Here is a 27,994-nt window from a genome sequence, read left to right as displayed (position 1 = left end):
ATTTGTCTGAGAAACAAAATGGCAGCCAGAAATGACCTCCATGGTCATTCCCAGCCACCCTCAAGCTGCGGATATACGAGGTTTCCATGTGTCTCCCCGCCCCCCATGTATGCCGAGGTTGGGTGTCTTTTAATTGACTGCAGATACTCAAATCTGTGGATAATGAGGTTTCCCTGTATTCACAAATTCAAAATAAAGCAATTCACTTAATTATACTTAAAACCACACTACTGAAAAAGATTTTATTTGATAAAGAGAGTGATTAGTTCAGTAAATCATTAGTTCAGTAAATCAGAGTCTTCCTTCAGAGGAAGACTCTGGTAGTCCCTTGATAGGGGAAAGTAGATGTGGAGAAAAGTACAAACGGTGCATTTCACCACAAATTAGTAACTATACTGATCCAGAATGTTGTCATTTATTAGGAGTGTGCACAAACAGTTCAGAACTGAACTGGTCTACTGCGAACCAGGCTGGTTCCTAGGTTTGATCACAAACTGGACCAGCCTTCAGGAAAGGGGGGGGCAGTCCATGATAGAGCCCAATTGAGCCCGGTTCGTGCTGCTACGTAAAGGGGAATTCCCTTTAAGTAGTGAGGATTCCCTTCTGCTTGTAAAGGGAAATTATTTAAAAATTCTTTTTAAAGGGCTTGCCGGTGACCGTGGTACTGGGAGTGGAGGGCAGGCGGTGAGAAGCACCTGTAAAAGTAAATGCTAAGGTGGTTACTGGCAGCAGTACCAAGCAGTGGTGCTCCTCCCAGCCAGCAGGCAGCGCATCTCCGCACTCACCTGGCCTCTGTGCATGCGTGGCCACGCAAATGGTCTCCATGCATGCTACATGGCCACAGAGGCTGCTGATTGGGGGAAGCAACAGTGCTTGGTACCGCTGCAGGTAAGCACCTTGGCATTTACTTTTACAGGTTTCTCATGCCCCAGCCCCCCAGTGCTGCCCTCAGTGGCTAGTCCTTTATAAATATTTTTGAAAGAATTCCCCTTTACATAGCAGCACAAACCACTGAACTGGTTCAAGCTGGTTCGGTCGAATGGACCGGGCCAGCAGTTGGTCTGATGTAACCAGTTTGCAGACCTGAATTTGGACAGAACTGCACAAAATGGCCTATGCAAACCCCTACAATTTATCATAGCTGACACTCACTGTTAGCCAACGGAAACTGCTTCTGAAATGCTTTCATCGAGATCAATATACACCACATTTTTCTCAACCAAGAAGTAATTATATCTCAGAAAACTTTACAATCAGGACTCTCTCTTGAGTTAACTTATGGTTTGGAATAACAAGTATAAAGGTATAGTACTGTCAAATGTCATCAAAGACTATAACATTAAATTCAGAGCAAGTCTGTATTCCTTATAGTCAACAGCTTTATAGCTTTTTTAGAGCATATAACATAGTATATTACATTTACCATCTGTTGTATTATAAAAAAGAAAAAAGAAAAGAAAACCAAACATACACTCATACAAACTAAACTCTTACTGAGCAATTGTGATTGGTAGGTAAATAGTGGTGGCAAATGTTTAAAAAAAACAAAACAGATGAAGAAACCAATACTTTAAGTCAAAATCTTAAATCTCCTTTATGCAAGCAAATGACTCCTGGAAGGTTAAAAGATGGGAGATTTTTTGAACTTATTTGAAGGAGCAGGGATCAAGAGACCTATGTGAAAAATAAAGTTTTTTTTAAATCTGGAAATATTTATTCTTCAAGTCTACTAGGAAACACAAGAAGAGTAATAAAATTTAGTTTTAAGAACTTTTGAATTGTTTGAAAAAATCTTATTCCTTCTTTCGTCACCCCCCCACCCCACCACACACAACTGACTACAGAAGGCAACTGACTACAGAAGGTAGAGCTCAGCCTTATAAACCAATCTAATATATAAGGAAAGGTTAAAGGGCATGAAAAAAATCACTACTTCACTGAAAAAATTTGACATCCAATTTTCAAGCTGATTTATCAGTAGAAAGCAAAAATTGATAGTTTGCCACTACTAGGTAGCTGGCTGTCTAAGAAAGCTGTTACAAAGCCTTTAGTTTTGATTTAGCCACATAGATCAATACAAACCTATACTGTTCCAATTTTACAAATATTGATTTTCTGATATAACCTCAGTAAGAGAACATATATCACCAGCTTTGCTGAAAATAATCTTGAAATTTATTTCATAAACTTTGTTTCATTCAACAAAAGGTATTGAAAAGTCCTAGTGAAATACGTTTTAGATGACAGAGAAAATTATTACTGGCAAACAGTACACAGTAACATAGGATTGGTTCATTTAAAATTTTGAATACAGATATTGATGTTTTATATAGGATTCATATAAAACATAACATGTCTAAAAATGACACATTGTTTATTGCATTTTAAACGAAAAGTTTCCCAGTTTTAACCTAGCAACTTGACTAAATCTAACTAAATTATTATTCTTTTATTTACCATCCACAACTTAGCCGATCGTCTGCACACATTTTCCCCTTTGCCGGCCTTTATTTTGTGATAATACCATTTTGTGATAATAACCATTCAGAGAACTTGCATTTGGGAAGGTATAGAAATGTAATAAACAAACAACCAAACAACCAAATGAGGACCCACAAAAACATCCTGCAAAAACAACTAGGTCAAAGCAAAAAAGGAAGAGGATTTGTCTTATTTCTATCCTCCCTTTCCACCCACCAACACTTTCTTGCCATGATCCTACTAAAGAGATTTGTACACAGAAAGAGATTCTCATGCATTATATCAGTTGCTTGATCAGGAACTGTGGGCATAAATCAGAAGCACATCCAAATGTTCATCCATGTGTGTATTGCATTGCTTTCAGAGAAAAGTGTACTTGGATGTGTATCTAGGCATGTATTCCTTTGAAAGTAATGGATCACAGATAGCATCCACAAATTGATGTGAATTTGAATGCACATCTATTTTAAATTTATGGTGCCTGAACCAGCAGGTGACAGAAGCGTGGATTCCTTTAGTCCTGGCTGGTTGAGGACTCATGCCTGTATGTTGCTTTCTGCTACCAATATTTACTGGCAGCAGGAGAACAGAATACAGAGGCAACCCTTGGTCCTTGCTAATTTGGGAGCCTGGGGCTTTTTTCTCTTTAAAAAAAAATGAGGCTGATATGTTGTGCATGCAGTGCCAGTGCTGTTATGCACAGGATTTCCCTATCAGACTCCTGAAGACTCCTCTTCAGGAGTCCTAACTGGCAGAAGGGAGCCACTGCATTCTCCTCCTTTTTTTGATTTTTTCTAGGTTGCTTGTCCACACATGGCCTATTCACTTTATTCATACAAGAAATGATATCTGGTTTACAGATTACATGCACCATAATGCACAATAACCATATTACACTCCAGAGGGGTACTGTCCAGCTAAATACTAAAGCTATCTGAGCAACTGTTCTTTCTTTGTTTATATTTTTATAGGATTCCCATTTATCTTAGGTAAAAATAAATTCTTCAAGCACTTTTGCAAATACAGTACAAATGTATGGTAACCGACACAATTTGAGTCAAGCACACCTCTTTGAAAAGAGATCCCATTTGGCAGAGATCCCAAAGATAGATAAGTCCCTCACCTTTTTTCCTTTTGTGCCAACATACAATACTGTCATAGCAGCATGGAGTTCAACCCTAAGGGTCATTTTGGCACCCTCAGCAAAATATTAATATGTACTTTCCTCTTCCCAAACACCATGTCCTTGAGTTTCTGCCTCACCACTCCCACAGTGATGTTATCATAGCAATGCCCACTAGATGTTACCAGCCAGGATTCCCAGCTCAGCTTAATTCCTCTTCAGAAAATCTCAATTAGATTCCAACCACTTATTATGTTCACCAATGTGGAGCTTATTTTATTTTTATTTATTAATTTATAACATTTATATCCCACTCTTCCTCTGAGGAGCTCAGAGCAGTGTACATGCTTATTTTTATCCTCACAACAACCCTGTGAGGTAGGTTAGGCTGAGAGATAAATGACTGGCCCAGAGTCACCCAGTGAGTTTCATGGTTGAATGGGGATTCGAACTCAGGTTTTCCTGGTCCTTGTCCAACACTCTAACACTAAGCTATGCTGTCTCTGACCCGAGTGGGTGATTTCTTGTCTCTCTATGCTGGCTCTTTGCTGCCAGGCCCCTTCAAGACTCCAAATAACACCACACCATTCCATGTCCCTCTATTTCTCCTGAGTAGCAGCAACATTTACATCAATGAAGACAAATTATTTCCCTTTTTCTAATTCAGTGCAAACTACTGCTGACTGAAAATACCACCGAGAGCATAATCTAGAGTTATGTCATGGCCAAAGGGCATTACTTAGACTTGGTATAAAAACCAGTTCTTCACATATCAAATCACATCTTTTTTTCATAATAGTAGTAATAGAAGGAGGCAGAAGAGCATTTAACCAGCATGAAGGCATTAGGACAGAGATAGAGGACTTCCAATTGTAAAAGCAGGTGAGGAAGGGAGACAGTTTAGGCTTAACGATAGTTGGGTACAGCGCTGGTGTTGGATGGCCAATTTGGGCACTGGTCCAGGGCTAAAGGGACCATGGACAATCCCTGAGGCCCTGGTATAAAAATATAGCAGCTGCCAGCATGGCTGTTAAAAGTGCTCCAAGCTGCTGCTGTTAGTGCCAGGGCAATCCTTTACGAGGGCTTATTCTAGTGGTTGAGGAGTCCAAATGGCTAATTGGCAGCTGCACTGGTGACCCAGTGACTGTCCAGTGATACAATGAGGAGGGCAGGGGCATCACATTCTAGGGGCAGGGGATGACAAAGAGGATGGCTACATACCTCCTGCTGCTAAGGGGGCCCACAAAGGTACTTTGGCAAAGGGCTTCCATGAGCCTCATTGCTGGCATTGACCATCCTTCCATGGGAAATGTAGAAAAAACTAAGCAGCAGTATTCTTAAATTGCAGCCGTAGTGGGTATCTGTAAGTTGTTGTTGTTTGTTGTTTATTCGATTTCTATACCGCCCTTCCAAAAATGGTTCAGGGTGGTTTACACAGAGAAATAACAAACAAATAAAATGGCACCCTGTCCCCAAAGGGCTCACATTCTAAAAAGAAACATCAGATAGACACCAGCAACAGTCACTGGAAGTACTGTGCTGGGGGTGGATAGGGCCAGTTACTCTCCCGCCTGCTCAATAAAGAGCATCACCATGTTAAAAGGTGCCTCTTTGCCAAGTTAGCAGGGCTTACCACCCATGTGGTAAGTGCATATTTCTAGAACCCCGAATGGGTACTGTAATGTATGATCAGTATCGGGGTGGAGAAAAGTTGGAGTAGGCCCTGGGACAAAAAGTGAAGAAGGGTCCTTGTCTCCCCAGATCTTCTTTAGAGAGGCAGGAGGGGGAGAGTAAAAAGCAAGGTATTGCTCAGCTAGCGGGCCCCCTGTCCCTCAAGGGCACAGGGACATTTGCCCCCTCCCCTTGTTCAGTTATAGCTACAGCCATGTGGTTAGTGATAAGATTTCCCAGATCAAAATAATTTAACAGTGGTCAGTGTATGAGTTCATGAAGCCAGTTCTTCTCAGTCTGCAGAGCTTAATCAAAGGACATTGGATTCAGTTTATACCGAAGATGCTAATGACACCTTTCCTACAGGCACTACTATTGTCATGTCAAAACAAAAAGGAAAGCCACCTTCTAATAGAAAGCATAATGGTGGCTCTATCAAGCAACTATAGCAAATTTACCAAGCAACAAAAACTAGACAGCAGATTTATATTGCTTAAGGGCTTAATATTTTACAGCACCAGCATTAATGGAAAAGTTAATGTAGCATTGAAAACAGTGTGAAGCTCAGCTGCTGCCGCACAGCACATAGATCATGAAAATAATGCATTGTGTTTTGTTCTGTGTCTATTGCTATCATAGAGTTTTCAAACTTTTCAGTATTATAATTTGCCCAACCTGGCCCCCCTCCCCAAAGGTATCCAGGAGTACCCATTACTAATCTCAGAACCTTCCATGAAAGAAATCTTTAGATGCAAAACTTGTAAGCACTTTAGGGAAAACCAAACAAATTAGGGGCTGGTAAACGACTACAAAATGGGATTTAATGTATGCAACTGTTCAATTATTTCTACAGTCATCTGATGAAAGGGGGTAAGGAATTCCTTTCCTTATCAGAAACTGATGGGAGGCATCAGCAGAGGTAGGTGCCCCAATGAGCACAATGCAAGTATACAGTTGCTGCCTGGATCTCCCCCTTGGACAGGCTGTTAGCATCAGCTGCACAGTCAACAATGGTGCAGGGTGCTCACTAAAGCACTGCTTGGCTCTACTGCTACATTCTGTTAATAAATTCTGTCCCCCTTCAATCAGTTCTTAGAGCTGATCTTAGAGCAGTGCCAGCAGTTCTTACTAATGAACTGCTTTCACTAGCCAGCACCAGTGTTCCTTCTAAAGTGTGTGCATGTGCTCATGCTCACAGATCTTATTTTATTTTTAAATGTCTGCTCAGTTCATTTCAGGTTGAATCAGGAAGGCTCCACTCTGAATGCACGTGCACACACACTGCCTTGATACTGCTGCCCAGAATAAAACTCATTCTGCACAGAGGTGGGGGAAAAATTAGAAGGAACGTTGGCCAGCACTGGTTAAAATTCTGCCAGTGCTAAAATATGCAAAGCATCTGATGAGTTCAAGATGTAATCTTGAAAAATCAGTTGACCCTAACCAAAATCACAGTTTGAGAATAGATGCAAGAGGAACTGAGGAACTAAAGTCTAAGGAACACTACTGATAAAAGAAATGATCATCACAAAATATACTTTAAATGACTGTACTCTACCTTCAACGTCAGTGCATGCATAAATTTAGAAACTGACCATAATCTTACTTGACCGAGATTCTAACCAAAAATTTCCAGATATCAGTCCAGCACTCTGCCTGCCGGACTGTAATGGTGAGATGAGGTAATGTAATATTTTTAATATTCTGTTTGTACACAGTTTTATTATTTGTTGCCATCTTGTGGATTTTTAAAAATTGTATATTTTATTTATTTCTGTAATCCAGACAATTTAGGAAAGGTGGGATATAATGGTTTAAACAAACTTATACATACAATTCATGTAAGCTAAGTAAAATAATGAGAATCTGGTAACAATTGTTTACTAAAGGCTAACAATCCAAACAATGCAACTTTTATCTTCATATTGCTTTCCTATCATTACTGAAGAGACATGACTCCCCTTTCTTCAACAATCAATTGATCTAACCCAGTATATGAAACATGAAGGAAGAAGCAAAGGCCATTCCATCAGCAGACGCAGAGGTTATGATGTGAACTAGAGGTAAGAAGATAGACAGTGGGGGCTTTATAGTAGTGACCAGCAATGTGTGTGCTATGTTTGTTTTCTTGCCTGAAAGCATCACAGACTATACCTGCAGCAAGTATAGGCTGGTTGCTCCAGCTTATACTCATGTTCCTCCTTGGACTGAGTTCCTACACTTTGTCTTATTAGAGAAGAAAAGACTTTATCGGAGAGAACAAAGGGGGCACTCTGGCAAGAACTGTGATGTTTTGTATTTCTTTCAATACAGTATTGTTTGCTTCCAGGTGTTGTATATATGTATTTTAATATTATGGAGCTGGGTACGCTATAATCTAGCAAGCCACCTAATGGCACAGTGGGGAAATGACTTGATTAGCAAGCCAGAAATTGGTGGTTTGAATCCCTGCTGGTATGTTTCCCAGACTATGGGAAACTCCTATATTGGGCAGCAGCAATATAGGAAAGATGCTGAAAGGCATCATCACACACTGCGCGGAAGATGGCAATGGTGAATCCCTCCTGTAATCTACCAAAGACAACCACAGGGCTCTGTGGTTGCCAGGAATCAACACCGACCCGACGGCACACTTTACCTATACTATAATCTTATTATACTGCTATGAAAATATGCACAGGAGGTAAAAGGTTAAAGGAATTTTTATGTGACAGACTGAGGCTGCTGTAGCTGCACCCCGTAGACAGATGGGAAAGCCTGGTTGGAATGTGGGAATTAAAAACAGAAAGAAGAAGACTCTTCCCTGAAAGTTTTCAAGCGAATTTTAGACTAGCATAATTTTGAGATGTTTTAGATAGAACTAATTATGTCAGAATACATGTTCTACTGGGTCTCTTTTAATGCTTTGATTCTGGCATCGCCTAGTGTGAGCTCAATTTATCCAATTATCTTGGTTTTGTCTCAGTTACACTTTGGAAGACTCCATTTGTTCTTTAGTGTAGAAAACCTTGAATTTATTCCTTGACATTGGGTATGTCAGTAGCAACTACATCTTCACAGTGCAAGTTCCAGACTAAGTTAGTCATGACTAGTGTTCCCTCTAAGGTGTGCACACTCACAAGTTTTTGGATGTCCACTCAGTTAATTTTAGATCCCACTCAGGTTGAATCGGGACAGCCCCATTCTGAATGCACATGCACACACACTGCCTTGATACTGCTGCCCAGAACAAAACTCATTCCACACACAGACGAAAAAAAATAGAGAGAACACTGGTCATGACTAAGTCGCACTAAACTTAATAGAACTAAAGTGAGTCACATCTCATTTATTTCAATGGTGCATAGTCAGGATTAATTTAGTTGTAATCCTACCAATTGATTATAGTGAAGACATTCAATTGTGATATTTGCAGTCAACTCAAAATCTGTTAATCTTACAATATTCAGCTTAATTTTTTTGTTTTTGTTGTTATATTGAACCCAAGGAGAAACCTATCAGTTAAATGTATATGGTAAAGCAGAACAGCATTAATTTGTTTATATTTTTTATACCTTGCTTTCACCATTCTTTGTAAAGCTCAACATGGCTTACAGGTCCATAAAGTGAACAAAATAATTCCATAAAACAGTATTAATTAAAATAGCACTGCAGCATTTATGACTTTAAAAAAAAGGTCAGCCAATGATTCCATAAAACCCTGTTGAAAGAAGGAAGGCTTTGCCCTCTTATTGTAATAGCAGACCTTGGCAAGTTTCCCTTCGGGAGGAAAAACGAAGCTGAGTTACTACTTCTTCCTATCCATGAGATCCTGCTCCAAGTCCATTTAAGACTGAATGAAATCTGTAGCAGGGCTTCACCTGAAGAACCTAATGGTTAACTTAATAGACTACCTTTAATCCAAGTTATTATTATTATTATTTCGATTTCTATACTGCCCTTCCAAAAATAGCTCAGGGTGGTTTACAAAGAGAAACAATAAATAAATTGTTCTTGGATGACAAATACGTTTCACACTTTTAAGCCACTTCTGTGTTTTACATCAGTTTGAAAACTTATGATGGAAAGCATTGTTTTTTTCCTAAAGAAGTCTCCCATAATTAGTTCAGTCATATTATTATTACAGACCCTCCATAATTTTCCACACTCATAGTGATGACAGTTATCTTGATCTAAATCTGAAAAGAAAGTAGCAGATTCAATTTTGCTTTTGATTGACATACTGTACAGCACCATGCTTGTGGCTGTTCTCTTCTGACTGGGCTCAGTCAATTTATTTTGATAGATCTGTGGGTCCATAGTTCAATATGGAACTGCTCACAAGCTTTTGAGATGCTGCATGAACTGCTTTCTACAAATCCTTAACTCCTCTTTTCCAGGCTACACCAGAGGTCTGTCTCTCTCTCCCCGCCCCTCACCTCCAAATCTCACAGTTTGTCACTAAAGCAAATGAGATTTACTACTTTATAATACTACAGCAACTCTTGACACATTAACCTGAAGTCAAGCACTACTAAAAACTACGCAGATTAAGAACTATTTAATGCCTATGCTATAATCACATTACCAGGTTCCCCCCCTCCCCCGCTTCTCTCTCTCTCTCTCTCTCTCTCTCTCTCTCTCTCTCTCACACACACACACACACACACACACACCATAGCACAGCAAGTAGTTGTGCATGTTAGAGCAGGTGGAAACAAATGTAAAACCTGCACTTTACATATAGCACACAGAGACTGGACACTGATTAAACATTTCTTACAGACATATAGTACAGCACGTGTGTAACACAATGACATGAAGGTAAGGGGTGGCAATGTCGATGGCGCACTGGGTGTGCATTCTGACCTTTGACTTATAGAAGATTAAGACACCTGCATCATTTCCCTGGGCGTTAAATTCAGGTAAATTATGAGATGCCATCACAAATGCAGTGGATCAGGCTTGCGCTCTGTACCATACACCAGCTATAGTGACAAACTGCTTGGAGCTAGCACTGAGGAGCATACTAGCACACCTACACAACTACTGTAACAGTTTATTGTGAACAATACAAACCACTCAGCATAAGCCTGTTTAATTTCACATACTGCCTTAGCCATTAAATAAACATATTCCATAACACACATGCTTTGCTTGTTTGTGGAAAACAAAATTTGGTTTTATTTTGTCCATAATGTACAATTAAATTTCCAATATACAGTAGAACCTCATTATTCATGGTTCCGCATATTCACGGGTGTCTAACTGACACCCATTTTCATTATCTGCAGATACTAAAGGGTTTAAATCTATGTATTCATGGCTCCTAAAGGCCCGGAAGTTACCACGGAAGTCACTTCTGGCCACTATTTTGTCAGAAGGCACCCAGGAAGAGATGGAGGAGCCATTTACTGGCTCATTTCTTTAAAAAAAAAAAAATCCCCCTGCAATTTTTCCTGGTGTAGGGGGCATTCTGCAGGTTGTGGGGCATTCTTGAGTACATGGGAGCATAGTACAGTAAACACTTTCCATTATTTTTGCGGGTTTTGCCCTTCTTTGCACCTTTTTGGTCCATTCTAAGAGAGTGCCTTCTTCTTCATCAAGCCCATCACCTGTTAAAAATCATCTGAGGAGGTCTGATTGCGGTTGCCACTGGTTTGGTTGGTGGCAACTCGAAACCGGGCCTTTTCTAGAGTGCCCTGGGACTCTGGAACGTGCTTCCTAACGAAATTAGTGTTTCCCCTTCTCTGAATGTTTTTTAGAAGGACCGAAAAACATAACTGTTTAGTCAGGCTTGTAGTTTATAGTTTTAAAGCTTCAGTTTTAGAGTTTTTATTGTATTTTAAATTGTTTTAATTAAGTTAATGTTTTAATGGTTTTATATTGTGAACCGCCCAGGGGCTTTTTTGTATGGGGCGGTATATAAATATACTAAATATATAATAAATAAATAAATTCTGAAACCTAACACCCCTTTTCCCATAGGCATAAGGCCTTGTTACTCATGGTAGGTGAGGAACAGAACCCCTGTGAGTAACGAGGTTTGCCTGTCAAGGGGCCATTTTGGCTTGTTAACTTTCTTTACTTTCCCCCTTTCCAGCACCATAGTGCTTTTTACAAAAATCTGAAACTCATATTTATCATCTTCATTTTCAAGTCTCTTCCCCTTTCATGTTATATCCACCACACAATTTTCTATATGTTCTCATAAACCCTTTGCTCACAGTGGCAGCTTCCATGATGGCCCCTTATTAAAATGCACACATTTTAAGCTTTCCTGTCATGTCTGTTATAACAGTCTTATAGATGGGAAGAGCAAACAACAACCACAGCAGCAGCAGCAGCCACAACAACAACAACAACTGTTAGACCCAAGGTCCTGATCCTTGGTCCTGCTTTTCTCGCCTAGAGGACCCGAGTTGGCCCATTTTGGATACTGGCACAGCATTAAGGAATTTCCTGATTTCAGAAGTCTCTGGGTCTGAGTGAGCTGGGTAACCCTATGCAAACAGGCAGGCTATCCTGTCAGTTGTCTTCACTGGTTTATGACTTTGAGAGAGGCAGAAGCAATTCTGTCCTTCTAAGGTAAATGTTTGATTGCTGCCTATGGAAATTTCTATGACTGCCATAAAGTCATCCTAACATCCTTGGGGCAAAGGCACAAAGGCGCCAGAAATCTGCCTAGCCAGCAGTGGCAGATCAGAAGCAGTGGGAAAACAGAATTGTTTGGGAACATTCAGAAAACTGTATTCCTGATACCAGAGTACCCAGGTCGAAGAGATGGCCCTCAACATCCTGCATGCCAAGGTTTGGCAAAGCAAACTGTCATGAGTGTGAAGTTGCCTAAAGACAAGTTATTGAAAATTTGGGAGTTCTATGACAGACAGGGATATCTTGAAGGAAGATTCCATGTTCAGCTCAAGAAGATCCAAGAGATATAAAAGACTCCACCACCAGGCAGAGAGAGGTTAGGCTGCCTGGGGATTTGGCTACCTGCACTGCGTCTACCTGGGATTCGGCTTGCGCCTCACTGGCTTGGTGACCCTGCCAGAGCTTGCTGCTGAGCTGCATAGCAAGGCGGAAGTTCTTTTGGTAGACAAAAGATTGTTGGCACTTTTTCCTGCCTGCCAAGGAAGCGAGGCTATCTTTGTCTGCTCTTCCATCAGCATTCAACATGTTTATGTGAAGACTGTCAGCTCCGATTCACCAGCAGCAGATATGCCCTTGACACTTCAAGATCCGATAATATGAGACTCCCACAGCCTTTTCCTCCTAATTCCCATTATTCCCACTAACTGCAGGTACTCTGCTACCCATTCCTAGAATTCCCCCTTCTCCCCCTCTTCCTTTCTGGTTTCCTCTGTCCTTGTTAAGTGTATTAGTCAGATAACACTGACCATACATGCAGCCAACACATATGCTAGTTAAGAAACTGCACTACATTACACTGGAAGCACGAATGACCTGTTTGATTGCACGGTTAATTTTAATGATTGATTATTCTTTAATAAAGCACATTTAACCGCCCTGAGCCTTTTGGAAGGGCGGTATAAAATTTTTAACAACAACTATATGAGCATGTCTATCCTTCCTTTCTCTTGTTCCTCCGGATCATACAAGCCTGCCATTCCAAAGAACAGAGTGAGGTTGTGGCCAGTCTCCATTTGCAGCTCTAGCTCCAGAGCATAGGCAGAATGCGAATCAGGGCTGGTGCCCAACACAACAGTATTTGTTAGCCACCCTATTAAAAATTGTTCTCTGAGAAGCTTGCAGCACCACATTAAAATATGAGATAAAAACACACAGCACATTAAATCCTAACAGACAAAAAATGGGGAGGGAAAAAAAAAGAAAATACAATAAAAACTGTTTAAAAGACTTTAAAAAAAAATCTTTTAAGAAAGAGAAAGTTTAAAATTTAAAAGGCCTGAATGAACAAAAAGGTCTTCACCTGGCATCTAAAAGGACAAAGTGATGAAGCCAGGTGAACCTCACTGGGGAGGCTATTCCATAAATGGGGTAACAGAAGTTCCTTGTGATTCTCCTAATTGTTGTTCTTTTTAAATTCCCAAACCCAGTGATAGAAATCTTAATATGTAACAGTTTTCCCCTGGTTCCTCTTTTCCTTCTCTTGCCTTAAGTTACACTACTCTTTGGGCTGAGGACCAGCTTTTTGTACTTATATTTTATTTTGCTGTTTTGTTCTTATATTTGGTTTATTAATTAATTAATTTATTATTATTATTATTATTTATTCACACCGTCAGACAGGTGTTATTGACTGGTTTGTTTTATCCTGACATCGAGTCCTTCCCAAGGACCTGGGAGGGCTGAATTTTATTGTCAATGTTGTTGCTGCTGTTATAGATATCATCGCAGAATATAGGCTGTTCCCAGTAAAGCTGCTTTTTGTAATTGGCTGATGGTGATTTCTGTGGCCCCTATGGTGCTGAGGTGCTCTTCAAGGTCTTTTGGAACTGCACCAAGGGCGCCAATTACCACTGGGATTATTTGGGTCTTTTTCTGCCACAGCCTTTCAATTTCAATTTGTAGATCTTTGTGTTTGGTGATTTTTTTTCTATTTCTTTTTCTTCTATTCTGCTATCCCCTGGTATTGCTATGTCGATTATTTTGACTTGTTTTTCTTTCTTCTCGACTACAGTTATATCTGGTGTATTGTGTGGCAGATGTTTGTCTATTATTATTATTATTATTATTATTATTATTATTATTAGTTTATTACTATTATTATTTGCTTTATTGTTTTCTCTTTATTTTTATTATTGCAAGGCACCCCAAGAAGCAATTTGCTAGAGGGGCAGAATAGAAATATTTTAAATAAATAAATAGTCAGCCCTTTATCACGATCACATGAGAGGACTTGAAGGTGGACAGTGGGGAAAACAGCAAAAGCTCGCCTTCCCCACAGGCAATCCAGCTGCCGGGTCTGAGCAGGTTAGGGTGCGTGGCTTATGTGCCCAGATGATCCACTGCTGCCCCAGGAAGTGCAAAGGTTGGGATGCATGGCCCCGGTCCCCAGAAAGCCCAGAATGCAGTGTGTGAGTGTGCGGTGCATTATGGGGATCCCCCGGTGATGGCTGGGAGCCTGTTCCTGTGCCAGCGCCAGCTGGGAGCAGCTGTTGCTTGCACATGAGCAGTTAGCCTGTGCTAAGGGTGCACTTGCACCCTTAACGTCAGCTAACTGGCAGGCTCCATAGGCGGGTTTGCCACTGCTGTGCCAGTGGGAGCCACTTGGCTCCCACCAGTTCTCATGAACAGCCAAGCCCAGGCTTAGATGCCCTAGCTCAGTCTTGGCTGCTCGTGAGAACAGCCTCAGTAAATAAGATGTTGAAATACAAACCATTTATGCAAACTGCTCTCTATATTAGTGTAACAGTGCCATATTGTTCAGGTATTTCTCCCCTCCACCCTTCCATTTTTTTTAAAAAAAATGTTTTTAATTTTTATTTAATAAGACAATACATAAACATGAATAGTAAAACTGATACATAAGGACAGCCATTAACCATCCTTCCAGATATGTAAATTATTAGATGGAGGAGAATGACTAAAATTATCTTGATTTGTGAACAGAATAGAATCTGACCGTATCATGAAAAAATAGTTAGAATTAACTTGACCCGCTCGAAGATGAATAATATGGGTCAGTTATTCAGATATGGCAATATGCCACATAGACTGACAGCAAGATGTCAAAGACGTTCCAGTATTATGCAATGGATAATCTAGCTGCAGTTAACATGAAAACTATAAGATCCTTAGATAATAATGCCAAGTTAGCTCCCAAAAATACATTTAATAGAGCCAACTCTGGTCTCATATCTAACCTCTGTTGTGTAATTTTACCCATTTCTAAAAATACCACTGCCCCAAAGCAGAAAATACTGGGACAAGACCACCATAAATGGAAGTATGTTCCCCTATTTCCACAGCCATTCCAGCATAGCGGGGACAAACTCTTATTCATGTGGAATAATCTAGAAAGAGTCAAAAACCACCTGTGAAAGAGCTTAACAAAATTCTCCCTAATTTGGGAAACACTGGCTTCCATTTCAGTATTCCATTCCATTGTGAGTCGCTAATAGTTTGTTGTGGGTCATTTTCCCAGGCCAATTTAAGGCCAATTAATGGATCAGATGTTTGAATTATTAGAATCTCATATAATCCAGAAATAAATCCCTTAGAAACTTCTGAAGCCTTTAGTATTAATTCCTCAAACATAGTCAAATTCCTATTAGCCTGCTTAACTATATCAGGATGTAAAATAAAGGACTGAAACTAAAGGAAATTTAACCAAGATTAATGCTTATTCATAAACTTATCCCGAATTGGTTCTAAATCAATTGGCTTATCCAAATAATAAAAATCCTTTAATCTATTTGCAACACCTCCAAAGACACCAAGTAATCTAGAGGGTGAGTCTAAAGTTGGAAATTTAGGATGACTACAAATTGATAACAAGGGGAAATGGGGGGGAGGGCAAAATTTTTATGCCATTTCCCCCAGATCTTAAAAGTGGTTCTTAAAAATGGATTTATAACAGATTTAGAACTCTTAATAAATTCAAATATCAATACTAAGTTGTTAATATTACCGAGATGTTCTTCAGGAACCTCCATCTTCACCCAGTATTAAGCTTCCGGGTTTACTATTAACCACAGAATATCCCTTAGATGTGAAGCTTCATAGAAGGCCATTAAATTTGGAACTCCGATACCACCCTGCTGTACTTTCCTATATAATACATTGTTACAAAATCTAGATCTTTTCCCAGCAAAAATAAAAAGGTTTAAAATCTTTTGCCATCTACCTATAGATAGATGGCCCTTAACCCCTGCTAACTTGGCAAAGAGGCACCTTTCAATGTATAAATACCCTTAAATATCGAATAACTTAAGAAATTTTAGAAACCCCTAAGGATTTTGCCAAACAATCTTGAGATTTAGAACCCATTTTGGAACACAAAAGCTCTGACTTAGTCAAATTTATTTTCAAACCAACAATTTGCTCATATCTTTCCAACTCTTCTTGTATGGCAAAGATAGATCTCAAAGGGTCCGTCAAAATTAATGTGATATCATCTGCATATTGATTAATTTTATGCTCTACATCTTTTATAATAAGGCCCTTAATTATCAAGTTATGTCTGATGGCTTGAGCCAAAGGCTCGATAGAGAGTATAAATAATAAAGGGGAAAGGGGACAACCTTGTTTTGTGCCTCTTAATATGCTAAAGTGTTTAGAATCACAAGAGTTCATGCGAATTATTGGGAAAGATTTACATTAAAGTTGTTTAGTAATGTTGACAAATCCTGTACCCATTTGTAATTTCTCAACTAATTTAATTAAGTAAGTCCATTGTAGATGGTCAAAGGCTTTAAAAATATCTAAAGTAAGAATAGCCAGCAGAGACTCCCACCCCCCTAGAGTAATTCATACAGTTTAAAATACAATGTATAGGGTCCGCAATCTGACGTCCCTTGATAAAGCCTGTCTGATCTTAATATTCTAAGTCTCAAACATAGCTGATTGTTGGTAAATAACTGAAAAACCATCACAACTTCTTGACAACTTTCTACATTTCATGGAAATATATCAAGCAAAAAAATGCAACTGTTTGAAAGAAACCAATATAAAATATATACATCCAGAAATAATACTGATGTTAAAATATTTGTAATAATTGCAGCAACTAAGCTGAAAGTAATTCAGAATATAATTTTGTTTTTTAAAAAGTCAAATGACTTGGTACCTCTCCCTCTTCTTTTCTGGTTGGTTTTTTTTAAAAATTATTATTTTTGAAAGTACATTCAGATATATCATTCAAAATCCATCCCAAAATTAATTGCAAATATTCCTAACCATTTTAATACCATTTATGTTAAATTGAGCTGAGCTTTCTTGCTCTTTCAAATCTAAACAAAAATCAACTGCAGACAACAGTCCAACAGTGATGAACATATAAAAAAGAAAACTGCTATTTTGTCTTGCTTTCAGGATTTCCCACTAGTTCCCTTTGCATTTGTTGCTGATGTATTTTAGTTTCATTATTTAGTTTGTAAGCCGCTTTGGAAATTTTGATTTAAAAGCTGGATCACATTTGAAAACAAAACAAATACAATGATAAATAGTAAATATTCCTGAAGCCGAAGCCATCATTGTAATCTGAAGAGCATCTATTTTACTGAAATACCCATAAGGAGTTTTATGGGAGGACTATCATGCCAAGGTCACAGATTAAGTCAGCAGTGATGACAGTAAACAGCCATTTTCTGAATATTCGAAAGTGTTTTACTGAGTAACTTAAAGCACCATAAACATAAATAGTCTGCTACAAAACAACCATGACAGCCAACTTCAAAATACAACACCCCTGGGCAATGGAGTTTACAGCGTACCCAAGGCCTGTGTTATTGCCAGAAATATCAAAAGGGAGATGCCTAGGGATCAGAAAGCACCAAAAGGGGAATCCATCCCATGCCAGAACCCCATTTTTTCATTACTAGTTTCGCTTTCTCTCTCCCTCCTCGCCTCCCCAAAAGCATAGCATTATGGGAAATAAGTTATTGATGTGCTAAGCAGGACTTCTGGGGCTTTTTTTGGGAGGTTGTACTTTAGTACAGCCTCCAGTAAACATCTGAATCAGGTTATTGTCCTAGCACACTTTAGCAACATTTCTGTTTACCAAGAAAACTATCACAAAATAAAGTACCTTTTAGCAACAGAGAGGAGATATGTTTAATAAGCTTCCTATCTTCTTTTATACCAAACACTATATTTATTTAAAATCTTAATACTACACTTCCCATGGTAGCTTACAACATATTTAGGCTTGCAACTTATCTAAAAAAAATTTTTTTTTAAAGTTTCTCTAGTAATCTGCCTACTATCCTTCGGCTATCCCTTCAACTGGACTAAATTTGTTCCAAATCAGTTAGGCAGTTCACAAGTTAGCCCATTTGTACCTCAAACATTTATGCATCTGCCATCTTGAATTGGGGTGGATGACATCATCACAAACTATGTGTTTGAGGTGTCCATATGTGTCCCTACAACTGTACCAAATTTGGTCCAATTTGGCTCCCACTTGCACCTCAAATGTTCATGTGTCTGCCATCTTGAATCAGGGTGAATGACATCATGTCAAAGTATGCCCTTGAGCTGTCCCTATGTGTCCCCACACCTGTAACAAATTTGGTCCAAATCAATTAGGTGGTTCACAAGTTAGCCCAATTGCATCTCAAATGTTCATGTGTCCATCATCTTGAATGGGGGTGGATGACACCATCACAAGCCACACCACTGAGGTGTCCCTGTGTGTCACCCACTATAACTGTACCAAATTTGGTTCAAATCGGTTAGGTGGTCCACAAGTTAGCCCTTCTGCGCCTCTCATGTTTATGCATCTGCCATATTGGGTCGGGGAGGATGGCATCATTACAAAATTACACCATTGAGATGTCCCTATGTGTTCCTAGGTTCGAATTGGTTAGACAGTCCACAAGTTAGCCCACTTGCGCCTTGAATGTTCACACGTCCGCCATCTTGGATTGAGGTGTAGGGGTGTGCATGGAACCGGTCCGGCACTGGGGTGGGGGGTTCCAAAAAGGATAGGGGGGCTTTAGTTAACCCTCCCAACTACCGCGCCGTATTTCACTGAGTAATCGGGCGGCAGGATAGCTCCCTGCCGCCCCCTTCCAAGTCCCGCTCGGCTGGCGGCCGTCCCCAAGAAGACCTGCGCCGTTCCAATAACACCCACCCGTGCCGCTCCTGAGGTGATTCCGAAGATCCGCACCAAGATCCTGAAGTGTAGACCCCTGCCCTGCTGTGAAGACCCCTGCCCTGCAAAAGCCCTCCCATTGCAAAAGGGCGGCGGGAGAACTCCCCTGCCGTGCCCTTCCCCTTTGCCGGTCTGGCTGCAAATGGCTTCTAAGAAGCCTTTTGCGCATGCGCGAAATGCTTCTTAGAAGCCATTTGCAGCCAGACCGGCAAAGGGGAAGGGCACGGCAGGGGAGTTCTCCCGCCGCCATTTTGCAATGGGAGGGCTTTTGCAGGGCAGGGGTCTTCACGGCAGGGCAGGGGTCTACACTTCAGGATCTTGGCGCGGATCTTCGGAATCACCTCAGGAGCGGCACGGGTGGGTGTTATTGGAACGGCGCGGGTCTTCTTGGGGGCGGCCACCAGCCGAGCGGGACTTTGAAGGGGGTGGCAGGGAGCTATCCTGCCGCCCGATTACTCAGTGAAATACGGTGCGGTAGTTGGGAGGGTTAACTAAAGCCCCCCTATTCCTTATTGGAACCCCCCACCCCATCCTCCCGAACCAAAACCACCCCGTGTCCAGACCGGTCTGGAGGCCTTTAGAATGGCCTCCAAACCGGTCCGTGCACATGACTATTGAGGTGGATACATAATCACAAACTGCACTGTTGAGGTGTCCCTATATGTCTATACAATTGTACCCAATTTGGTTCATATTGGTCCAGGTATTGCAAAGGCACATGGACACACAAACACATATACAGAATGCTGGGTGATCTCATAAGCCTACTGGAAAGTAGACTAAAAAGACAGTAGTCATTATTAAAATAAAAAACAAGGCTCAGCCACAAAGAATAAAATTTAACCGCAGCAAAATAAAGTAGTTCCTATCTAAGGTCTGCCAAATGCCAAGTAAGCATTTTACCTTTTGGTAACATGCAACATATGGTAAATAAATGCAACATTTGTAAATCCAACATCCAGACTTGTTAGTCCTAATTAAGCACTACTTAAGTCCATGAGACAAGTTAGTTATAACTCACTTAAGTCCCATTAATTTCAATAGGGCTTAGTCATGACTAATTTAGTCTGATTATTCCCAAGATTTTCACCTGTCACTTGAAAGTAGGTGCCAGACAAATGATATGAGATGGGAACTCCAAAAGTAAGAGAGGGCCCTATCCTTAGTAGCCATCGTGGTATAGTGGTTAGAGTGCTGGACTAGGACCGGGGAGACTCGAGTTCAAATCCCCATTCAGCCAAATACTTGCTGGGTGACTCTGGGCCAGTCACTTCTCTCTCAGCCTAACCTACTTTACAGGGTTGTTGTGAGGAGAAACTTCAGTATGTAGTACATGCTCTGGGCTCCTTGGAGGAAGAGCGGGATATAAAATGTAAAAATAATAATTAAAAAATCTGCCTTGACTCACAGGGTCGGGCACACCTTTTCATTACCTACTTCTCTGTACTGAATCATACCATCAAATTCAATTTTATTTTGTAATCATTGCAGTATTATTTCACTACTATAAAAGAGCAGTTGTGCAATGACATAAATGAGCTTCTGGACAGTTGTGAAGTACTACTCTCATTGTTTCTAACATACCAATATTGTTTCCACTGTGCCATAGTCACATCTTATGGTCTTGCTCAAATGTAGGACTGTAAATGCCTTCTATATAGGTAGCCTACAGTGTTGTGGTTTTTTGTTTTTGTTTTTAAAGTTAACATTTGAATTCTGCTCTTTGTTCACGGAGCTCATGTGCTCTCCTATTGCTTTCCTTCATGATCTCTCCTACTACTTCCCATTCTTTTCTATAGTCTTATGTCTCATGCTTTCCATTCAACACTCAGTTTCACTTTTAGCTGGGATTTACTTAAACTCTCCTTTTGTGCTAGAATAATTCCTGTTACTTCAGATTTTATTTTCTCTTTTCATCTGCCAGAATGTGTTTCATCTGATGTTTTATTTGACAGCTTTCCCCCCACATTCAGCATCTTGTCCTGCTTAGGATAGCTTGACTTCTGGTTTTATTTCTTGTGTCTTTCTGTTCACTTAGAGTAGACTGTTCTTCCTTGATCTGTACTTCCTTTCCTTTCAGCTAGGCTGCCTCTAATCACTTCTTTTTAGCCATTCTCCTCTAAGTGCACATATCCAGATTTACAAGAGCCCTACACAGAATAATGTCAAGGCCACTGGTGTGAACGTAGCCCCCTACCCCGATATCACTCAAGGATTATTCACGTGAGAAGGGTAATTATTGAAATCGCCCCTCTACATGTGCAGGAAACCCCTATATAAACCACTCTCACACAAGTAAAGGATGTGCCTCGATCATGCCAGCACATCCTTGTTGACATTGGGGTAGGTGCATTCATGCCAGTGGTCCTGACGTTATCACTGTGACACCCTTGATAATCTGCTGTGAAACACCCCTGATAATCTGAACCAGCCCCTTAACAATCAATTGTGAGTATTCTACATTCAGTATTTGTGCTTCCATATATATTTGGATTGAAGAGGAGTATTTAACTGTTATGAAAAGCACTGAGTCCATCCTCGTACTGGTACTACTTTTAGGGTGTGGGTGGGCGTAGGGGGAACAGAGTTGGTATAAATGTTTGTTTTGTTTTCCCAGGATTTTGCTCAGTTTGGGGAAAGTGGTCCTTTTCAAAGTGCTTGCCTTCAAAATGTTCAGCACAGATGTCAAAACTTTATTCTGAGTGTTTGTTAGTCCTTCCTAGAAAGGGGGAGGGAGCATCTCTTCATCATCTATGCACTATCCATGACAAGAACTGTTGCTTAAGTATTACAAGCCATGATGGTACAGCCTAGCATACTTCAACTGAACTCCTCTGAAGTAGCTCCGTTGTATTGCCGTGTGCTGCTGATGTCGCACGAGAGCAGTTTGGGAGAGTGCTGCTGGCGTCACGGTAATAGCTGCGGGGCGGAGGGAGTGCTGCTGTTAAACGGACCCATTTAGTGGCTCCTTTGTTTAAAAAACAATTCCCTTGATTTTTTGTGTGGAAAACAACTGAATTAGGGGTTTCGGGGGCATTGTTGGACCTGCAGAGGATGGCACACTCCACTATTTCTCCAATTTCTGCTTTTTTATCGCTTTTTTTTTTGGTCCTCCAGGAACCTACCCGCCCCCCCATTACCATTGACTTAAGGTCTTGTTATTTGCAGTTCCATTATCTGCAGAAATTGGCAAGAATGGAACCCCTGTGGATAATGAGGGCCATCTGTATTTGTAACAACATTCTTGCTTTGTCAGAAAATTCACAAATATTGTATAAAATCTCAGGGAAATATTTTTGGGGGGCACAGTGGGCTTCAGAGGGAAAAGGAGAAGAGCAAAAACAGCCTCTCCCCCATTGTGCCAGTGCACGATATTAAGAACATGACATACCACTGAAATATGCTAGTGGATTTTACAATAATTCTACTTTTTATTGTCAGTGAAGAGATTTAAGATTAGGCCTGATCATGTTTCAGATTGTGAACTGCTTTGGAACAGCAAATATTCTTATTTTCTTTGCTTTGTAAACCAATTTCCTGAACTTATTTTTATAGAAAGCAAAATATTAACAACTAACTGCAAGAAGAAGTAATAACATTTTGTTGAAGATTTTCAACCTGGTTAGAACTGAGCCACTTCAACTGTGCAGTCTCCCAATCTATTAATACCATGCCTGCCAACATTTCAGAATGAGAAATAGGGTCAATGTGTTGCATGAAGTGCAAAAAATCCCCCCTCCCAGTTAAACATTAATTTTTTTACCACCCCACCCACCACTACCAGGCAGGCATACTGTGCATAGGTAGATGGCAAGAAGCCAAAGAAACCATCTGATCTCAGAAAAGCAAAGTCATAGGAACATAGGAAGCTGCCATATACTGAGTCAGACCATACAGGTAGGTCCCTCTAGCTCAGTAGTGTCTACCCAGAGTAGCAGTGGCTTCTCCAAGGTTGCAGGCAGGAATCTCTCTCAGCCCTATCTTGGAGATGCTAGGGAGGGAACTTGGAACCTTCTGCTCTTCCCAGAGTGGCCCCATCCCCTAAGGGGAATATCTTACAGTGCTCACACTTCTAGTCTCCCATTCTTATGCAACCAGAGCAGACCCTACTTAGCTAAGGTGACAAGTCTTGCTTGCTACTACAAGACCAGCTCCTGGTCAAATTATTTGACAGAGTCAGTGCTCTGTTAAATAATTTGACCCTTTTCTGCAGGGATATATTATATAAATTAAAGAAATTAATTCCCTGCAGAGAGATGATCCTCTGCGACAGTCTCCTCCATCAAAGCTGTTTCTCAGACACAGATGACTCTCTGAAGGGAGTGGGGGTGGTGGAAATCAGGATTTTCCATTGCGTGGTCATGAGCCAGGAAATGTGGTGGGAATTCATGGCTGTCCTGGGTAAATCAGGCAGTTGGAAGGTATATAATACATGATGATAACAGTCATTTTGGCTTGCTATACTAGTTCTGGATTAAATTACAATTCTTAAATATACCTGCAGTGTTTCCCTATCCTATGCACAAAATGTCCGTATGATTTCTGTTTAACGTTTACTGCTACAAATTTTGTCTGCCACAGGAGACTGAATGTGGGATAAACACATACTATGTCTTACTGTAACTGAGCTGAAAATGGCAGCTACCTGGCATTTCAGTTCTCTGCTGCAGTCCCCCTGAACTGCTTCCCTCTATGTGCCACTTTCAGAATGTTTTGGTTCCTACTATTATCACATCTCTCTCTCTCTCTCTCTCTCTCTCTCTCTCTCTCTCTCACACACACACACACACACACACACACACACACACCCCAACCTATTTCTGAAGCTTTGACATATTTGGTATGAGCATCAAATCTTCAATTTGATCACACATGCTTGACCATAAACAGTTTCTTCAATCCTCCTTGTATATTGCTCAATTCCCAGATGACTTTTATGTATGGTATTCAGCATTTCTTTCATTTGAACTTGTGGTACAATGAGCTGTCAGTTTCTAGAACCATGAGACGACCACAAGGTGGCCATAATCTCAGCATTAACCATAGATGGAAAACTGGATAGTTTGTGAGTAGATTATACCCAGTTCTGTCTATATTTCTAACCCTAATCAAAATTAAACATAGTTTATATTGTTGTGAGTATAATGTAGAGTCCAATATTTTAGAGCTGAACTGTTACTGCTAATAAATTATTTGAATTACAACTACATAAACCACAAGAAACTTTTAGGGGAAGTTGTGTTTTCAGTAGCACTTCCCCCAAATAGAGTTATAAGGTTCTCAAAAATAATTCTAGCTTAAAAAAACCACAAAACCCCCCAAAACCAACAACCCCGGAAGACACAAGGGGCCCACAAAGAGTATGACACTTCTCAATAAATCAGGAATTCTGGTTAGGAAACTTATTTACTGGCCTGAGTTGAGCAGCATAGTCTTTTGCAAGTCTCAGTAATGACAAAGCATTCCCGCCAATAAGTTGCACACTAGGAAGTATTTCAGACTAGCAGTAGGTTGTATAAGGTTTATTTTATATATTTGACTTTATAACCATTTGTGTTGTTGCTCTGTTTAGAGTATAGTTTCCCCTTCCATATATAATTTAAAAATATAAGAATGGCCAATTGAAAGGATCTCACAATTTTACCTTGCAGAATGAATTTGGGGGATGCTGAGGCAGGGGATGGCTTGCCATTCACAGTACCATAGAGCACAACTCATGTTTGTCAGACCTGAATTTGGTTAAACATATATCAACTTCTTTTCTAGGGGTCAACTTCTAGAATTAAAGCTGCTTCCCTATTTGACAAATGCTGAGAAGCGTCTATTCTGCACTCTGCTCATCTATTGGGTTTTATAGCATCTGAAATCTACTAAGCATCGTACAAGCACATACAAAGCAAATATCCTCCCCGAAGTATTACAATTTAAAATACGTGACACAATAAGAAAAGGGAAAGGAGGAACAAAGGGAAATTGGCGAATAAAAATGATCAAATTTACAAACTAAGAAATTGAAGTGTTAAATCTAGATTCTACTTCATACTAACATGCTTGCTATCTACTAACTCAACACAGATGGTTCCTTGACTCTAAGGAAACTCAAACTTATGTGATCAAAAAGAGAGAAAGATATATATCTGCTTATTTTATATAATTTATTCTGCTTCTAGGATTAAATGTTTTGGGAGTGATTTTTTGCTTTTGTTTTTTTTACAAAATTGGGTGTGAAATGAAAAGGCAAGGATACGGAGATAGCAAACAACACATAATGGAATATCCACCTCCTGGTGAGCCCTTTGGCTTTTAGATACAGCTCAGGTTTTTCCCCACTGCCATACAGACAAGAAACTTTTTAAAAAACCAAAACCTGAAAGGAGGGATACTGAAGTGCAGATGTCAGCCCCTGACAACAGATTCTTTATTTGATAGCAGACAACCTAAACGTAAGATCTAATTCAGTCACTAGACTATGCTTATGACATATGATGAGCGGTATGATCACGAATGGATTTTGGTGAATCACCTTACAGTTTTGAATGCTCACTATAAATACATGACAGATCCATTTAAAATATTAGATCAGAAGCATATAATTATGTTATGATGATTAACAACATACCTATGTGAGACAGCTCCCCAAGCACCATGCTTATTAGTTAAGATATTCAGTATTTTCTGTTTCAGCTGATTTGCAGTAACATGATCTCGATGCTTGGCAGCACTGATAAGGTGGTCACACATCTTTTCCTCCTCTCTTCTGTCGGCAGCATATTGGGCACACTGTGACTAGAAAGGAAAGGTTTGCTTATTGTTTCAGTTGATAGTTTTGGAAAGTAGTTTAAGATTGATACTTGCTTACATTTTCCCTATGAGCATTGCTAATGGTATTTCTAGCATTCATTACATCATATGCATAAATTGAGCAAAATGACAATACTTGCTTAACTGAATTAATCTACTACTAAATTAAAAACACCACATAAACCAGTTCATAGACAGATGTGATGACACACTCTGGGTTGGATTCAAAGGGAGCATACTGTGAGTGGAAGACACTTCTAGTCGCACAAGGCAGGGTCCGTGATTTCTGCCAACTCACCCCACCGCATCCTACACTACTTCAGAAGGCTCCCCAAAGCAACTCTTGGATCTGTCAGCAGGTTCTTGTGCTCTAGCACTGCTCAAATTCCTTTCAAATGTAAATTCCCCTCTCCTGGCCCTCATTTTCAAATACTTAACTTATATTTTCCCCCAATATTTTGTCTCTTGTGACAAAACATTTATTAAACCATATTCATGCAGAGTACTTGCTTTAAATATATCAATAGCCAACTATTTTGTGGTGGAGGACATTGTTAGTCAAAACAAAACCACAAAACCCTAAGTAGATGATTTTAAAAATGATTATCTAATTAAAAATAACTTAATAAAGGATTGCTATTTAATAAATTAAGGTAGATGTCATGTGATTCCAAATTATCTTAGTCCCTTTGCAACCACTGACTTTTTCTTTGAAGGAAAACGGAAGTTCAGGGATCTCTTCTCACTCTCACTCCGCAACCAGTTAAATAAAGCTTTAAACACCAAGGGGAAGGAAAGGTTCTCCCATCTAGCCATTTACAACTGCTTCGTAAAAGAGATTGCTGCTTTATTTCTATCTGAATACTGCAAGGATTTCCAGAGATTGAGCAAGCTGCTTTGCCTCATGACTGAAGTACAACAGGCTCCAGACCTCTTCCTATGCCTCTCATTAATATAGGAGGAGGAATTATAAATGGATGACAAGTACATATAACGTGTTTTCAGTCAGTGGCTGTCATACAGAGCAAGGATGCACGCGTGTGGTGAGAGAACAGTCTAATAGAACTTCCCAACTAACTGCATTGAAATAGAGGGAAGCAGCAGTTTTTTATGCCCTTCCCTTCCCTAGGAAGCTCTCTTTGCCACCTAGAAATATGTCCTTGATAGTTGTGCATCCCTCAGGGATATATTTTCAGGTGACACAAAGGGCTTCCTGGGGGAGGGAAGCTGTCAAAAATTGTGGTTTCCCCACTGTATTGGTGCAGTTGGGAGTTCTGTTGTTACACTGCATGCTTCCCTGGAGCATCCTTGTTCTGTATATCAGCTACTAGCACTAGTACTGCCTTCTATTATGCACTCAGCCTTAGACTAAATTCAGAAGACACAGCAAAGCCTATGCATCATGTAGCATTTCTCAGCCAGAAACTGGACTGAAAATACTGTAACCTGGAATGCAGTTCAAAATTATGCTAGTCAACCAACAAGTTATGCAATGCCTTCCTCATCAATAGCTGATTTGCTTTTTATTACAATGATCACCCCACCCTTTCCCATACCTTTGTATTAAAATTGACTATGCTTTCCCGTTAGAACTTACAGAAGAAAGGCAAAACTCTGATATGTATGCATATTCTCAGCACACATTGGAACTGCAATACAATATACAAGATAATCTTGTTACTCATGGGGGTTCCATTCCTCGGCTACTGTCGCAAGTAACAGAACCATGAGTAATGGGTCATTATTGCTATGGGAAAGTGGGGTTAGGCTCCAGGATGGAGGGGAAATGGGGGAAACATCCAAATAATGGCAAAATAACCTGACTTACTGTGGCATGCTCTGTGGGGTCTGTATGTTGGCAGGAATCCCCCAATGTGCCCAGGAATGAGCCAAAATACCCCACCAAAAATTATTATTATTTTAAATAAAACCACAAAAATTTTTGGGGGAAAGTAAAAAAGGTCCATTTTTGCAAGGGAAAGAGTCATTTTGTAAGGAAAGGAGGCAACCCCAAGAAAAAATGGCATGCGCAAGTGACCTCCACAGTCACTTCCGGCCCTCTAACACCCAAAGATACATCGGTTTTAACTCCTTTGTATCAGCGGATACTGAAAAAGGTTGTTAATGAGACACCC

General features: G+C 40.1%; 1 protein-coding gene across 11 annotated transcripts in view; it reads right to left on the bottom strand.

Annotated features, from left to right (window-relative positions):
* The window catches only part of NBEA (neurobeachin), a 670,094-nt gene that overhangs the window by 322,504 nt on the left and 319,596 nt on the right, over positions 1–27,994 (bottom strand). For all 11 annotated transcript variants that reach the window (XM_053311836.1, XM_053311837.1, XM_053311835.1 and 8 more), the window contains one exon: positions 25,678–25,844. In XM_053311836.1, the coding sequence (XP_053167811.1) occupies positions 25,678–25,844 (167 nt within the window). The remainder of the gene's footprint in view (positions 1–25,677; positions 25,845–27,994) is intronic.

Source organism: Hemicordylus capensis, chromosome 3 (genome assembly GCF_027244095.1).
Source record: "Hemicordylus capensis ecotype Gifberg chromosome 3, rHemCap1.1.pri, whole genome shotgun sequence".
Lineage (NCBI taxonomy): Eukaryota > Metazoa > Chordata > Lepidosauria > Squamata > Cordylidae > Hemicordylus > Hemicordylus capensis.
This window is presented reverse-complemented; position numbering and strand designations above follow the sequence as displayed.